We start from the raw sequence: 15,512 nt of genomic DNA, 5'->3' as shown, positions 1-15,512 counted from the left end.
TTATCACAGAGATAATGTATTGTGTCACCATAGAGAGATTTTATTGATAAGATATGTGAATTTTGAATTATACTCCTAATTCTGAATTTTTAACATCAATTTTGTCATAATATTTTGATTCTCAACTTTGTAATGCTCTAATGAAAATTCCATGAGCTACAGCCGTAAAATCTCTCTATGGTGACACACTATAGTCCAATGTTGACAAGAGGGAAGAATATGGAGGTCATTCCTTAATTAGTTTTTGTGGAACGTTTGCCACAAGATTGTTATATTTGTTGATGTCAGACCCCCAAATTAGGTCGCAAAATGAGTATCAACACAGATAATTAAAATTTTTCACCATAAATGTTGTTTTTTAACCTATAATGACGATACAGAATGATTAAAACCGCCCATTATTGGTAATTGATTTTTTTTTTTGAAAAGACCCAAACCGCCCCTTAAAGGTGTCATCTCATGCATCTTGTTAAGTGTTGTTTTGGGCTTAGGACCATGTGTAAAGCGCTTTGAGCACATTTGAGTGGATGCTATTACTATACTATATGAAAGCTCGAGTTTGAACTAGACCTAGTCATTTTTGCTTTCACATCTACCTCCATTATCAGCGGGCTGAGTTAATAGATTTGGTGATCATTGGCCAGATGGACTCCATGATTTCAAACTAGTACACTGATAGTTCTGGGTGGGTTTTCATTTGCCTTTGACCTCACATAGTGGGCAGGGAGGCCCTTACTGTGTCTTCTTTTCCCCCTATATCTGCTTTCGAACTTGCTTTCTGTCTTTGTCTTGGAATGAGATTAATATAATCGGTTTTGTGCTGACCTAGGCCGGAGTCCTGAACCAAAAACGAAACATTACCAATCATAGAATAGGTAGTGCCGCTGAACTCTCAAAAATTAAACAATAAATACAAATTTGTTGTGAACTTCAACTTCAATGAATTTATTTACATGTAGTTTTTAACATCGTCATCAGTGTGGGAGTGCAGGCATTGATAACATTAACATCCATTGTAACGTTGACCAATTAACTGCCATACTCTGGAGAGAAAAAAAAATTGAATTTGGCTAGAAAAATTCATCCCTCAAATATCGATCGATTTACCTATCTCCTTACCAGCTATTTTTCAGAATTTTCCTTGAAACATCACACGATCCAAAACAAAAATAGATTCTTCTTCACTCAACAAATAGAAAAGTAACAAGTACATTCTATACATAATATTTTTCAAAAATAAGCTCTACAACACAGTGTTAAGTTTTTATAGCTATGGCGAAAACTTTTCTTTAAATTCTTGATATACAAAAGATATTAGAATGGTAAAATTGTTGGTTTGTATCGTAATGAATGTGACGATTTTTTATGGGTGGTAAGGAGATTGTTAGATGACCCTCATCTTGGAAAAAAATCGCATACCTGTACTGTAAATGTAAAGTCCCGGGGTTGAGAGTTTTTGCCAAGACTATGGTAATTTAAATTCGATAGATATTTGAAGGGCGAGTTTTCTGGCCAAATTTTTTAATACACGTTTTCCCAGTTAACTCGTGAAATGATCCATCCAATACAGTACTCGTTGGTTTCTAGCACGACGATTTCCAGTACGCTCTGCAATACAGCAGCACGCTGAGAACTGGGTGACCGAATTTTATCTCTATACAATTAAATCGTTACCTCCCTCTCATGAGCATCGGCGGATTTCGGCTCTCTCGGATTTCAGCACGCTTTTTGGCTTCTCTCGAGAGCGTGCTAGAATCCAGCGAGTACTGTATTATGGCCAGCTGAAACAGCTGACAAGAGAATCAATTCAAAATTATTGTGATCAGATATATGTATGACATTTTACCTTTTAGCTCCTTGGGAATTTACATTTTTCTTCTTAATTTAACAAACAAAAAATGTTATCTAACCACTAGTCCCATACATGTATTTCTGGCTAAAATTAAAATCAGTGCTGATGGTGACAAAAATGAAATAGGAGGAACAATTGCTGATAGAAAGTATGCACTTGGCTAAGAAGCTCACAACATTGCCATCCGGAAGTATGAACGTTTATAATCTGGATAACACAGTTAAGTGAGAATTTCTCATTAACGTGGATGGCAAAAAAAAAAAAAAATCAATAACAAAGACCCGAATGACGTCAACTTCTGTCTATAAGCTCCGTTTTTACTGCAACCCCACCTTTAGAGCAATTAAGACGATAAGCTATCAATACGCTTAACTTCCGAAGAGTAAAAAACTGCACCTGTATCATGTATGTATGTTCCACCACACATCAACTCTCTCACTTTAGCGGCTAAGTGGTCTACTGGTATGACACCCGCTTTCGGATCGGAAGGTCCTGGGTTCGAGCCTCGTTCGGCGCATAGTTGAATTCTTGGAAAAGGCTCTTTACTCAGTCTCTCACCGTACTCAGGTGTAAAATGAGTACCTGGTCGTTAACAGCGTTTTCTCTGTCCGAAAATGATTGTAATATCGCCAAACAGGCATCATGTCCTGTCTTACGTGTTAAGTGTTGCTCTTGGTCAGAGACCCCTTGTAAAGCGCTTTGAGCACATTTAATGGATATTGCTCTTTATAAAAGCTCGTTATTATTAACTTTCTCACTGCCAATACATTGATTGGGGGGGGGGGGGGGGGGGTGTAATTTTTTTTTAAGGAGAAAATTCTTCCTTTGGGGTTCCCGATAGCTCAGTTGGTAGAGCACTCGCTTCACAATCAAAGGGTACGAGATCGATCCCGGGTACAGTCGATATTTTTTCTGACACCCCTGTCCACCCAGTTGTGATTGGGTAGCTGAGTCTGTTAGATCTGTCGGAAAGTACTTTGCGATAGACTAGCGTCCTATCCAAAGGGTAGCAAGCAATTGCTATTGTCTTTTACACGCTATTGAAACCGGGATATATAAACTCCGGATCCATGGGCCTATAACTATAATGGCTCTGAAGCACTGCATTCATGTTTAATTGTCCAAACCATCCTGACATACATAATACTAATACCGTTATGAGCGTTTGGTCACAATTATGTCAGTCGGAAGGTGAAAATTTTGGACTTGCATTTTATTTTTCGATTTTTCATTTTCTGAAAGAATATTATGCTCACCAAAGCATTTCAATCTTTATTTAAAGTAAATCGGGTGATTTGTCATGAAATTATGGTCAGGTGTATGGGAAAGTTATCCAGCAACTTTTCTCAAATTTCATACTTTTTCAACCCTGACAAGCTGTAAAAAATATTTAGAAGTGAAATTAAGCTTTGATATTTCCCGAAGATGTACAAAAATAGTTGATTTAATCATGCATGACAAGAACTCATTTTTGATTTTTTTTTTAAATTGACCTTCTAACTAAACTTGGCAATATCTCAGTTCAAACCTCTTCCCCATCCGACTGATTATGTCATATTCACTGTAACTGTAACGAACCTGTCCTAGAAATCTGCATACAAACTGTAAACATTGCGTAGATTGGTCACTTGTGAAAACGAGGCTGTCTTTTTAGACAGATCAATGGTTACAATGACGTCAGCTTCTGTGTTGGCAATGCGTAGGACGTGTACCAGCTGGCCTGGGTAGGGGTTCATTCCATGTATTACAGCACCACCGTAGAAACGTTCAAACATGCCTGAAAGAGAAAGATGAGGGGTGTTTATTCTTTACGAAACCCGACAAAGTTATGGAAATTAAGCAGCAGTGGAGAAGTGTACACCATTGGGGAGTGAACCTGGGACTGAGTTTCGCAAAAAAAAAGAAACACCGCAATATGAGACATAACAACGTGGCCATTAGGTCAGACCTGCCAACTACGAAAAATTCGTAGAAATACGAATTTTTTGGGTCCTAATACTAATAGGCTTCAACAGTCACTTCCCTCATACTCATACTGACGCATAGTAACTTAGTAACTGGTTCTAAACTATGGGAACAATGGCGGAAGCCCTTTCGAAATACTTCTGCGACGACCATAAAAGTGTATCCAGAGGAGAAAAACATGAATCTAATCATGTTTTGACTTTTATACATTCTGATCACATGACATGTGAAAAGGCGCTAGCAGCGTGAAGAATAAAAATGACCGCTTTTCTTTGTTTAGACCCAAGCTGCTGGTTGTTGGGCGGACGTGACATCAGACTTTTGAATCCAATTGACAATTATATAAAGGTCTTGAATTCAATAGCGGCATGGAGCAGGAGTCTATAGCGTGAAGTGAACAATGGCAACTCATTCCTTTAATAGGATACAAGTCTATCGCGAAGCACTATCCGCCAGATTTAACAGACCCAGCTACCCAATCACCGCTGGATGGACAAGGGGCTCGGGGAAAAAATCTCGACTTAAAATGGAATCGATCTCGGTCCCTTCGCGTGTGAAGCGGGTGCTCTTCCCGGTTGAGTTATAGGGACCCCTATGAGACATACAGTTATGTTATTAATGTACGCCTGAACCAACCAAAGACCTGTCGCGTCTCCAGGAACAGTACGCCCCGAAAATCTGGGTCGCAAAATCGAAAAAGAAAAAAATATATATATAGCTCTAGACGTCTATATATTTATTAAAAACAAAAACAAACCCACACACACACTCGAAAATATGTTTATTTATTAGAATCTCCTACTCCTATAGATAGAATGAAGTTGACGTCACTCGGGTCTTTGTTATTGTATTTTGTCACCCATGTTTATTAGTAATTCTCACTAAACTGTATCAACCAGACTATAGATAGTATGCGCTTGGCTAAGAAGCTCATAACATTGCCATCCGGAAGTATAACGGACCAACACACAAAACTGTATGTCTCCATGAACGTTTATAGTCAGGTTAATACTGTTCAGTGAGCATTACTCATAAACGTGGATGGCAAAAAAACAATAACAAAGACCTGAGTGGCGTCATCTTCGAACTATCTATAAATGTTCACGTAGTTTTGTGTATTTGTCCGTTATACTTCCGGACGTCAATGTTGTGAGCTTCTTACCAAGCGCATACTATCTATAGACCAGAGAACTCGTGACGTCACACCTTCGCCTCTTCTGGTTCAAAACTCTGTGGAAGTGTGTAACCAGTCACTGAATGGCTACCAACGTAAAGGTTACACACTGAAGCATAATGTAGCATATATTCATTAGTAGCAGGATGTGTAGAGACAAGGATCTTAGGATTGCGGGACGTAGTATATGAGCGAGGATGGACGCTCTTTATTGACAACCAGCATGTTATATTTAGACTAGAAAATAAGATGTCATAACTCTGTGTTAAGCCCTAGCAATGTTGCTAGGACATCACCCGAACGAGTCTGGAGTTGACCGTAACTTCCCTGGGTTGCTAGGCATTGTGAACACCTCTCTTAGCCAATCAGGGTTCGAGCCTGGCGCTATATAAGCGAAGTCGGGGAAACCAAAACCAAGGAGGCAGTTCTTGTAAGTTTCGTCCAGCTGAACAGAATAGAGATCTGTTGCGCAAGGTTTTGTATCCAGTCCTCCTGAGGACTGGTTTCACACTTCCAATGAGATTGAAACCAGTATTTTGACAACACACTATTACTCCTTATTTCTACGGCAAGATGGAATCGATGATAACTCGAATGAGTCAATGAACTGTTATGTTGGTTCGGCGTTGCAATGAAGCATGACATATTGTATTTTCATTGAATTGTGTTTAATACTAAACAATTACGCTTCGATCAATAGTTCAAAGATCGTATCCGGCTAGATTGATTAACCAGACAGGATTTTCAAATAACGTCTAAAACTAAAACCTAAATTGTTTTAAATAAAATCGGGAAATTCCTTTGCAAAAACAACTTTATCATGACGTAATCGAACACTCTCAAAGATTTCTTTCTTATCATTTTTTTCTCCTTCCCTTCTTTTTTCTAAGCCCTAGTCTTAATCACGAAATCTCTTTGGCAAGGACAATGACATCCTAGTCATGACGTAATCGAACACTCTCAAAGATTTCTTTCTTATCATTTTTTTCTCCTTCCCTTCTTTTTTCTAAGCCCTAGTCTTAATCACGAAATCTCTTTGGCAAGGACAATGACATCCTAGTCATGACGTAATCAAACACTCTCAAAGATTTCTTTCTTATCTTTTTTTTTCCCAGTCTTAATCGGGAAATCTCTTTAGCAAGGACACGGACATCTTAGTCACGACGTAATCAAACACTTTCAAAGATTTCTTTATCTTTTTTCCTCTTTTTTTTCTAAGCCCCAGCTTGCCTACGGAACAGGTCCCGCCCGAGGTCAACTTATTTGCAGGTCTGACATGCGAACGCAATTATGGGGCCTTGTTTAACTTTGTTGTAATGGACAATGTTTTGCGTCATCTTTTCAGATTTGATTTCCATTACAACAATGCATTAACCAGACTATACTATAAACGTTTAAGGTTACACATAGTTTTGTGTGTTGGCCCCATATGATATTACCGGATGGCAATATTTCTTAACCAAGCGCGCAGTATATTTGCCTGCATGTTATCGTCATATCGGATTTTCTCAGAAAAAAAAAGAAAATTGACTCATTATTTATTGGATATTCCCAATAACCTCATTCACGCAATGAATTCTCGAAGTTTCTTTTCAACTTTCTATCTTTATTTCCTGAGTCACCGTGCGAGTAATTTTGTTTTGATTACGTGGTACTTAATTTGAAATAAAGGTCCAGGTCCCTATAGATAGTATGCAGATGACGTCACTCAGGCCTTTGTTATTGTTTTTGCCATCCGCGTTTGTGAGTTGTTCTCACTAAACTGTATTAACCAGACTATAAAAGTTCATGGTTACACAGAGTTTGTGTGTTGGTCCGTTATACTTCCGGATGGCAATGTTGTGAACTCCTTGGCCAAGCGCATTCTATCTATAGCTCAGTTGATAGCGCACTGGCTTCACACGTAAAGGGACCGAGATCGATCCCGGATAAAGTCGAGATTCTCCCCCCCCCCTTCTCCCCCCCCCCCCCCACACACACGCACCCAGCAGCGATTGGGTAGCTGGGTCTGTTAGATCTGGCGGAAAGTACTTTGCGATAAACTAGCATCGACGTATAGGTACATAATATATGCACTTGTGGGGCTAGTTTAACGTTGTTGTAATGGACAATATTTTGCGTCATTTTTTGAAATTTCTATTTCAACGATGAGCCCATAACGAATAGACACCTAGATAACCACGCCTCTCGGACAGTCGTCACAATGTAAACAATGGCAATGATTGGGAAAAATAGCAAACTACACAGGTCTTACTATCGATGATATGTGTATAAAATTGAAATACCCGCTATTCAACCACTTGATCAATAAAACCTACACAGAAAATTATGTGTAAACTTGAACGTTCATAATATAATCTATGACTATTCACCCATTTAGCGGTATAAAAACAATAAGAACAGAGGGAGGTTCATTTCATTCACATTATTGTTTATAAACAACCAACTATGTTTGTCCGAACACGTGTGAAGGTGTGTCACAAATTCTATGTTTTGATTGGTCAAAAATCTACAGGTTAATTGGGTTATCAGACCTGCAACTAAGTGCACGTCGGCCTTAACTGATATTCTAAGCAATAATTTAAATAACCGCAGTAACAATTCTGATTAACCAGAATTATTATCAGCTGTTTTAACGGCCATTTTCAATGTTTTTATGGAACGCGCACCCATACAAACACATACACACACACACACACACACACACACACACAAATATTTTTTGTGCTCTAAACTAAAAGGGAATAACAACATGCTATATATATACCATTTTGTTCAGAAAAACAAGCTCTATAACACAGTATAAAGTTCAAAGAGCTATATCAAATAATTATTTCAATTTCTTTTGATGAGCAAAACTAACCGGAACAATTTTTTGCGAGAATATTCGTGAAATTGAAAAGCTCTAATAAGAAAAAAAAATAATTTCTCACCCGGAGGTGTTATTTGCATCTCCTCTTTGACCGTCCCCAAATCCACATCCACCACAACCAGGTGATAGGACGGGTTGGTTGTATTGTGAAGACCAGGCGATACCGCGTACAACAGATCTGAAAATAAATAAATAAATAAATGAATAAACAAATAAATAAATAAATAAATAAATAAATAAAAATAAATTAAAAAATTAACAAATGGATGAATAAATTAATGTGGATGTCGAGATGAGTGGAACTGCATGAATATATACGTAGAAAATTTAACTTTTTTTTTTTTTTTAATTGAACTTTTATATAGCGTAATATCCACTAAACGCGCTCAAAGCGCTATTCAAGGGGTCTCTGGTCAACAGCAACATTTAACATGTAGGGCGGGACATGACGCCTGTTAGGCGATATTACAATTTAGTCTGACCTTCTGATCCGAAGGCGAGTGTCATACCACAAGACCACAACGCTGCAAAAAGGCTCTTTACTCACATTCTCTCACCCTACATTACAACAATGAGCCCATAAGGAATTGAGTTATCAGACCTGTAAATGAGTGCACGTCGCTTTGAATCTATCAAGTCGTATATCTTACTTTTGTAATGAAACATTTATTTATTGACTTGGAGTCATGGAACCCAGATCGAAAAAAAAATGACACAGTGACGTCACGTCCCTCATAATGACGCATGGTAACAGTAACTGGCTCGAAACTATCGGAACAATGGCGGACGCCCTTATGAAATATTTCTCCGACGAGCATAAAAGCGGGGAAAAAACATTATAAAACTGATCATGTTTTGACTTTTACACATTCTGATCACGAGAGATATGAAAAGCTAGCCAGCATGAAGAATAAAAAGTACCGATTTTCTTTGTTTAGAACCACGATGGCCGCCGTTTCTGGGCGACGCGACATCATACTATTGAATCCAATTATTAACGTTATGTGACCCTATGTCCTATGATCACAGAAGTGGGTATTGCACTGCATAAAGCTAGGGCGGCTAGTGTGGTCTTCTGGTATGACACTCGCTTTCGAATGGGAATGATCTTGGTTCGAGTCTCGCTCGGCGCATATTTGAGTCCTTGGAGAAGGCTCTTTACTCACATTCTCTCACTGTACTCAGGTGTAAAATGAGTACACGGCCGTTAACAGCGTTGTCTCTGTCTGAAAAAAAAAGTAATATCGCCTAACAAGCGTCATGTCCCGTCCTACATGTTAATTGTTGCTGTTGGCCAGAGACCAGGGACCCCTTGTAAAGCGCTTTATGCACATTAGTGGATATTGCTCTATATAAAAGCTCAAGCTCAAGTTTTCTTACTTGAATGAAGGGGGTGAAGGTGAAAGGCCATGAACGGATACTTGCTGACGTCCAGTGTGACGTAAGAATAGAAGTCGGGGCTGGGCTGGACAGGAGGTGGGCTGGAAAATGGATGGGGAAAAAAAAAAAAGAAACAAATAAATAAAGATAAATACAAAGGATATTTTAAAATCTATTACAATTTTCATGGATGTCCCGATAGTTCAGTTGGTAGAGCAAAAAACGAAAAAGCTCCTCAAACAAAGGGACGATGATAGATCATTGGGGCTGGGGGTCTCGAGACTATATATATATATATATATATATATATATATATATATATATATATATATATATATATATATATATATATATATATATATAGGGTGGAGGGGTGTTTTGTTTATTTATTGTTTGTTTTGTTTTGTTTTGTTTTGGGAGGGACTCTATTTATTCTTTCTTTTTCTTTTTCTGTTTTAAAATATCCAACTAGGCGATTTTTCATTATAGATCGAACTCTATGTTCCCTTTCAGGATTTTAGTCAGACAGTTGAATCTGATACTAATATTAGAAAACACGAAACACATTCAAGGAACTCACCCGGGCATGACCGTGAATTTATACAACCTTGCCGATAATCCAAGAGCGTCATTCTCGTTGCCTAGCAACACATAAAGTGTTTTGACGCTGATGTCATACTCAGCCCATCAAAAGTTGATATAGGTGTCTTCCGATTGGTCAGATTTGGACAACATTACCCATGATCCTCCTGCGTAGAGTCGGCCAACGACAAAGTAATATTTGCCATCTGCAATATGAGAAAGGAACTATAAATAGATAGATAGATAGATAGATTAGATAGATAGATAGATAGATAGATAGATAGATAGATAGATAGATAGATAGATAGATAGATTGATTGATTGATTGATTGATTGATAGATAGATAGATAGATAGATAGATAGATAGATAGATAGATAGATAGATAGATAGATACTAGATAAGGGGATAGATAGATAGGCACTAAATAGAAAGATATATATATTATAGCTAGATATATAAATAGATAGATAAATAGATAGATACTTTGGCGCGTTAGGTCACATATCATTGTCGCCATCATCATTATCATCATCATCATCATCATCATCATCATCATCATCATCATCATCATCATCATCATCCCTCTCCTCCTCCTCCTCCTCCTCCTCCTCCTCCTCCTCCTCCTCATCATCATCATCATCATCAATATCATCATTTCAATAATATAATAAATAGAACACAATCTTCGTCTTCAAACCTTCATTGGCATCCGGCTCTATATTAAAAGTCACGTAAGAGCTTTCAATCTCCACAATGGCTGCACTAAACGCTGATCTCAGGGGCATAGTTTGATTTTGTCCATTGTTGACGTTGTACAACGCTTTCACAGTGCCTCCTCTTCTGTCCATCTCAACAAATCTGAAAATCGTACAATATCACTTTGGAAGGAAATTATTGACGCCACTCCGATCCGAAAGCGAGTGTCATACCACGAGACCACACAGCCGCACAATTGATACATCATGAGTAGGATACACATTGAGGAAAGCTAAGGACAATATCCCAAGGACAGCCCTGCAATGGAATCCACCCGGAAAGAGGAAAAAAGGAAGCCCAAGGTCACCCTGGAGGAGAGACCTTCTGGTAGAACTGGAGAGGTCTGGGATGCGCTGGCAGGAGATGGAAAGACTGGCCAATGACAGAAGAGGATGGAAAAGTTTCACCGGTGGTCCGTACCCAATGTGGGATAAGGACTGGCCAGCGACAGAAGAGGATGGCAACGTTTCGTCGGTGGTCCATACCCACTGTGGGATAAGGACTGGCCAACGACAGAAGAGATGAAAGTTCATCGGTCATACAGTGGATGAGGACTGAAGAAGAAGAAGAAGAAGAAGAAGAAGAAGAAGAAGAAGAAGAAGAAGAAGAAGAAGAAGAAGAAGAAGAAGAAGAAGTCATGAGTGAAATTTGTTTTCATAATAATCACTCCACGGGTGGTTTTTCCCCATTAAGATCGATGTAATTTTAGTGTATTGTTAGTTCCAACTCCCCCTCCCCCTCCCCCTCCCCCCCAAAGCCTAACGTATTGGGATGACTTGAGTGACGCCGCTGGGTCTTAAATAAATAATTAGTAATTATTAACCCTATCACACCAGACTAACCCTGTACTCAAGCCATTCAATCCTCCCGGTGTTTTTGTATAGATAGAATGAAGTTGACGTCACTGCCGAGGTCTTTGTTATTGTTTTCTTTTTAACCATCGACGATTATGAGTAATTCTCACTTAACTGGATTATCCAGACTATAAAAGTTCATGGTTACACAGAGTTATGTGTGTTGGTCCGTTATTTTTCCGGATGGCAATGTCGTGAGCTTCTTAGCCAAACGCATACTATCTATATATGTGGAAAACGAGTTGATATGATGTTGGGTCTGTGATGTCTCCTGTGTCATGTTGTAATGTAATGCTTCTTGAAATGTAATCGATCTCTTTGGTATGATGTCAAGGTTAAGGCGAGGGGAGTAAATATTTGGAAGGAAGATACCGCCAAAGAGTGTGTAGGGTAACGTAGTTACCAAGAGCTCTCACTTCTCTTAACAACAAGATATGAAGTGAATAGAAAAGTGCCAAGACATAGAGACAAAATTGCGAGGTGGTGGTGGTTTGAACCTGCGACTTATTGTACGGACAATCGCCTGGAAGGTGAGAGCGTGGCTCTCACCGTGTGAGTAAGCTCTGAACACAAAAAATTCGTTTCAAACTCAAGTCTTCTGATCCCTCTATCTCACTTCTGAGTACGCCGATTGTTGTACGACTTCCATCGCGAATAATTTTGACCCGCGTTAAGCTCAAAGCCATATCTCAACAAACATTATAACACAGACGTATTGAGACATTGAGTTGCTCGTGTATGGGTGATTTTTAATTCAACAAAGTAGTGAGCAGCACTTATTGAAAACAATTGAAATGAAAGAAAGTGCCAGAATACAATAAGAATAAAAATTTTTTCCGCGTGTGGTTTGAACCTGCGACCTATTACACAACTCACTGCAGGTAACTGCTCTATCCGTTACATATCCACGAACACAAAATATTCGTTTCAATCAATCATTACTAGTCCCTCTCTCCTCCTCCTAAGTGGTTGAGAGTGGATTTTAGTATGACTTTGAGTTGAAACGAATATTTTTGTGTTCGTGGATAGCTCACACGGTAGAGCCACGCTCTCACCTGCCAGGCGGAGTTGTCGTACCAATAAGGTCGCAGGTTCAAACCCCACCACCGCCGCGAAAATTTTTTATTCTCTATTGTCTTCTGGCACTTTTCTATTCACTTCATATCTTGTTGTTACCAACATAAGTGCCTGCTCCACTCACTTTTCTGAATTAAAAAATTCACTTCTCTTAACCGCAATGCTATTGTCGCGTGCCAGGCGAGACAGCGAGGTGGATGTGTATCATGCGCGTGTATCATGCGCGCTAGGCTTACTGATACAATGAAGAAAATACGAGTAGAAGACGGAAGATGCGTGGCTTCACCAAAAGCGGGAAGTGAGAGCTCTTGGTAACATAACAATCGTTACCTACACGCTCTTTGATACCGCACAGATAGACTTACGTGTCTGCAGTAGCATCCATATTGTTGTGGCGATTCATGGGCATGACAGCTACATTTCTTGCAGTGTCTAAGGTCAGACCGCCATCTGAAAAACATTTTATTTTTACCCGTTATTATCATTTTTGTTATTGTTGTTTTTAATTATCAGTATTACAATCATTATTCATTATGGTTATCATCATAATAATTATCATTATTATCATCTTAATCATCATCATCAACATAATCAACATCATCAACATCATCATCATCATCATCATCATCATCATCATCATCATCATCACCATCATCATCATCATCATCATCATCATCACCATCATTATCATCATCATTCTTCTCTTTCTCCTCCTCTCTTGTCTTGTGTGTGTTTTATTGAGTAGAATGAAAATAATTTCAGAATTTATTTTAAAATATCATATTATCTACTTCATGATCATTTTTACTTTAAATTCACTTTTTCGCATTCTCTCACTCCACCTGACATAGGCCATAATATACCAGTTTGACTCGGTTGGTCGTAGATTATGTTTATTTACCAGTAACATAATCAAGGCTTGAATTCAAGGGTCTGGATATCACTTCATTACGACTGAACAAGGGAGAATCAACCCGAAACGTCAACGGGGCTACCTCATACCGAATCCCGGTCACAGAATCAAACGCCACAAGATCAGCATTGTCTGGGTAGTCAATATTATTGGACAACCCGTAGATTTTTGCCCCTGGAGATGACGTACGAAGCTCATTCTCTTCAAGGAATCTGGTCAACGATGACAATTCTTCCACACTTTCAATACTGCGGGCTTCATCCTTTGACGTAATAATCTGTTTTGGATGTGAATCTCCGTTGTTCTCAACAACATCTACAGGATTTGAATTTGTAAAATCTACTGCCTTTTTTATATTACCTTCACCTACAATCCTACCATCTTGAGCATTCCGACGAAGATGGCCGTCTGTGTCATGATGAGAGTTAACATAGTGTACCAGGATGTCTCGTATTGGGTGGGATCTCGTTTTATCATTGTTTACTTCTTGTCCTTGAGATAAAACAAGATATTAGATTCGGCTTCATTGTGTTACTAGTTTGATTGGATGATTGTTGTGAAGGCACGAATGGACCAGGCATTAAGAGCGGATATTGATTTGAAGAAGTAGTCATGAGTTCAGAAATTGGTTGTGATTTTCTTGGAAGTGGTCGCTGTTTGTTTGGGGTGGTTGTTATGGCAACATCAGCGCACTGGTAGAAAGTTTGTTCTCCGGGTTTGTGAGCGACGTATCTGGCTCTGATGACGCAGTGATCGCAACCCATGTTGGGCAATGTCTGGAATTAATGGAAATACGATTGGTGGTGGTGGTGGTGACGATGGTGATTGTAGTAGTAGTAGTAGTAGTAGTAGTAGTAGTAGTAGTAGTAGTAGTAGTTACTACTACTAGTAGTAGTAGTAGTGGTAGTAGTAGTGGTAGTAGTAGTAGTAGTAGTAGTAGTAGTAGTAGTAGTAGTAGTAGTAGTAGTAGTAGTAGTAGTAGTTACTACTACTACTAGTAGTAGTAGTGGTAGTAGTAGTAGTAGTAGTAGTATTAGTAGTAGTAGTAGTAGTAGTAGTAGTAGTAGTAGTAGTAGTAGTAGTAGTAGTAGTAGTAGTAGTAGAAGTAGTAGTAGTAGTAGTAGTTGTTGTTGTTGTTGTTGTTGTTGTTGTAGAATCAGTAGTAATTGTAGTAGAAGTAGTTGTTGTAATAGTAGTAGTAGTAGTAGTAGTAGTAGTAGTAGTAGTAGTAGTAGTAGTAGTAGTAGTAGTAGTAGTAGTAGTAGTAGCAGTAGTAATAGTAGTAGTAACAAGATCTGAAGTGAGTAGAAAAGTGCCAGAAGACAATAGAGAATAAAAAAAAATTTTCGCGGCGGTGGTGGGGTTTGAACCTGCGACCTTATTGGTACGACAACTCCGCCTGGCAGGTGAAGCGTGGCTCAACCGTGTGAGCTATCCACGAACAACAAAAATATTCGTTTCAAACTCAAAGTCATTTCTAGATCCCTCTCTCACCCACTTCTTGAGACCGCCGATTCGTTCACCACCATCGCGAAGTAATTTTGACCAGCAGTTAAGCTTAATAGCCAATATTTCTCATCACAAACATATAACATAGAAACGATTGAGACATTGAGTATGCTCCGTGTGTAGTGGTGAATTTTTAATTCAGAAAAGTGAGTGAGCAGGCACTTATGTTGGTAACAACAAGATATGAAGTGAGTAGAAAAGTGCCAGAAGACAATAGAGAATAAAAAAATTTTTTCGCGGCGGTGGTGGGGTTTGAACCTGCGACCTTATTGTACGACAACTCCGCCTGGAAGGTGAGAGCGTGGCTCTACCGTGTGAGCTATCCACGAACACAAAAATATTCGTTTCAAAACTCAAGTCATTTCTAGATCCCTCTCTCACCCACTTCTTGAGACCGCCGATTCGTGAAGTAATTTTGACCAGCATGTTAAGCTTAATTAGCCAATATTCTCATCACAAACATTATAACATAGAAACGATTGAGACATTGAGTATGCTCCGGTGTATGGGTGAATTTTTAATTCAGAAAAGTGAGTGGAGCAGGCACTTATGTTGGTAACAACAGATTGTAAAGTG

At 38.9% G+C, this 15,512-nt stretch overlaps 1 protein-coding gene across 1 annotated transcript in view; it reads right to left on the bottom strand.

Annotated features, from left to right (window-relative positions):
- Positions 1 to 917: 917 nt before the first annotated feature.
- LOC144969199 (uncharacterized) overlaps positions 918 to 15,512 on the bottom strand; it is a 24,765-nt gene continuing 10,170 nt past the window's right edge. The window contains exons 5-13 of the mRNA XM_078908312.1: positions 13,912 to 14,203; positions 13,416 to 13,835; positions 12,880 to 12,964; positions 10,508 to 10,685; positions 9,824 to 9,921; positions 9,244 to 9,344; positions 7,925 to 8,041; positions 3,431 to 3,629; positions 918 to 1,043 (exon numbers count right to left, since the gene is read on the bottom strand). Coding sequence (XP_078764438.1) covers positions 3,436 to 3,629; positions 7,925 to 8,041; positions 9,244 to 9,344; positions 9,824 to 9,921; positions 10,508 to 10,685; positions 12,880 to 12,964; positions 13,416 to 13,835; positions 13,912 to 14,203 — 1,485 coding nt within the window. The 3' untranslated portion in view covers positions 918 to 1,043; positions 3,431 to 3,435. The remainder of the gene's footprint in view (positions 1,044 to 3,430; positions 3,630 to 7,924; positions 8,042 to 9,243; positions 9,345 to 9,823; positions 9,922 to 10,507; positions 10,686 to 12,879; positions 12,965 to 13,415; positions 13,836 to 13,911; positions 14,204 to 15,512) is intronic.

This window comes from Berghia stephanieae, chromosome 3 (genome assembly GCF_034508935.2).
Source record: "Berghia stephanieae isolate SIO BIC M18660-M18661 chromosome 3, UCSD_Bste_1.3, whole genome shotgun sequence".
NCBI lineage: Eukaryota > Metazoa > Mollusca > Gastropoda > Nudibranchia > Aeolidiidae > Berghia > Berghia stephanieae.
This window is presented reverse-complemented; position numbering and strand designations above follow the sequence as displayed.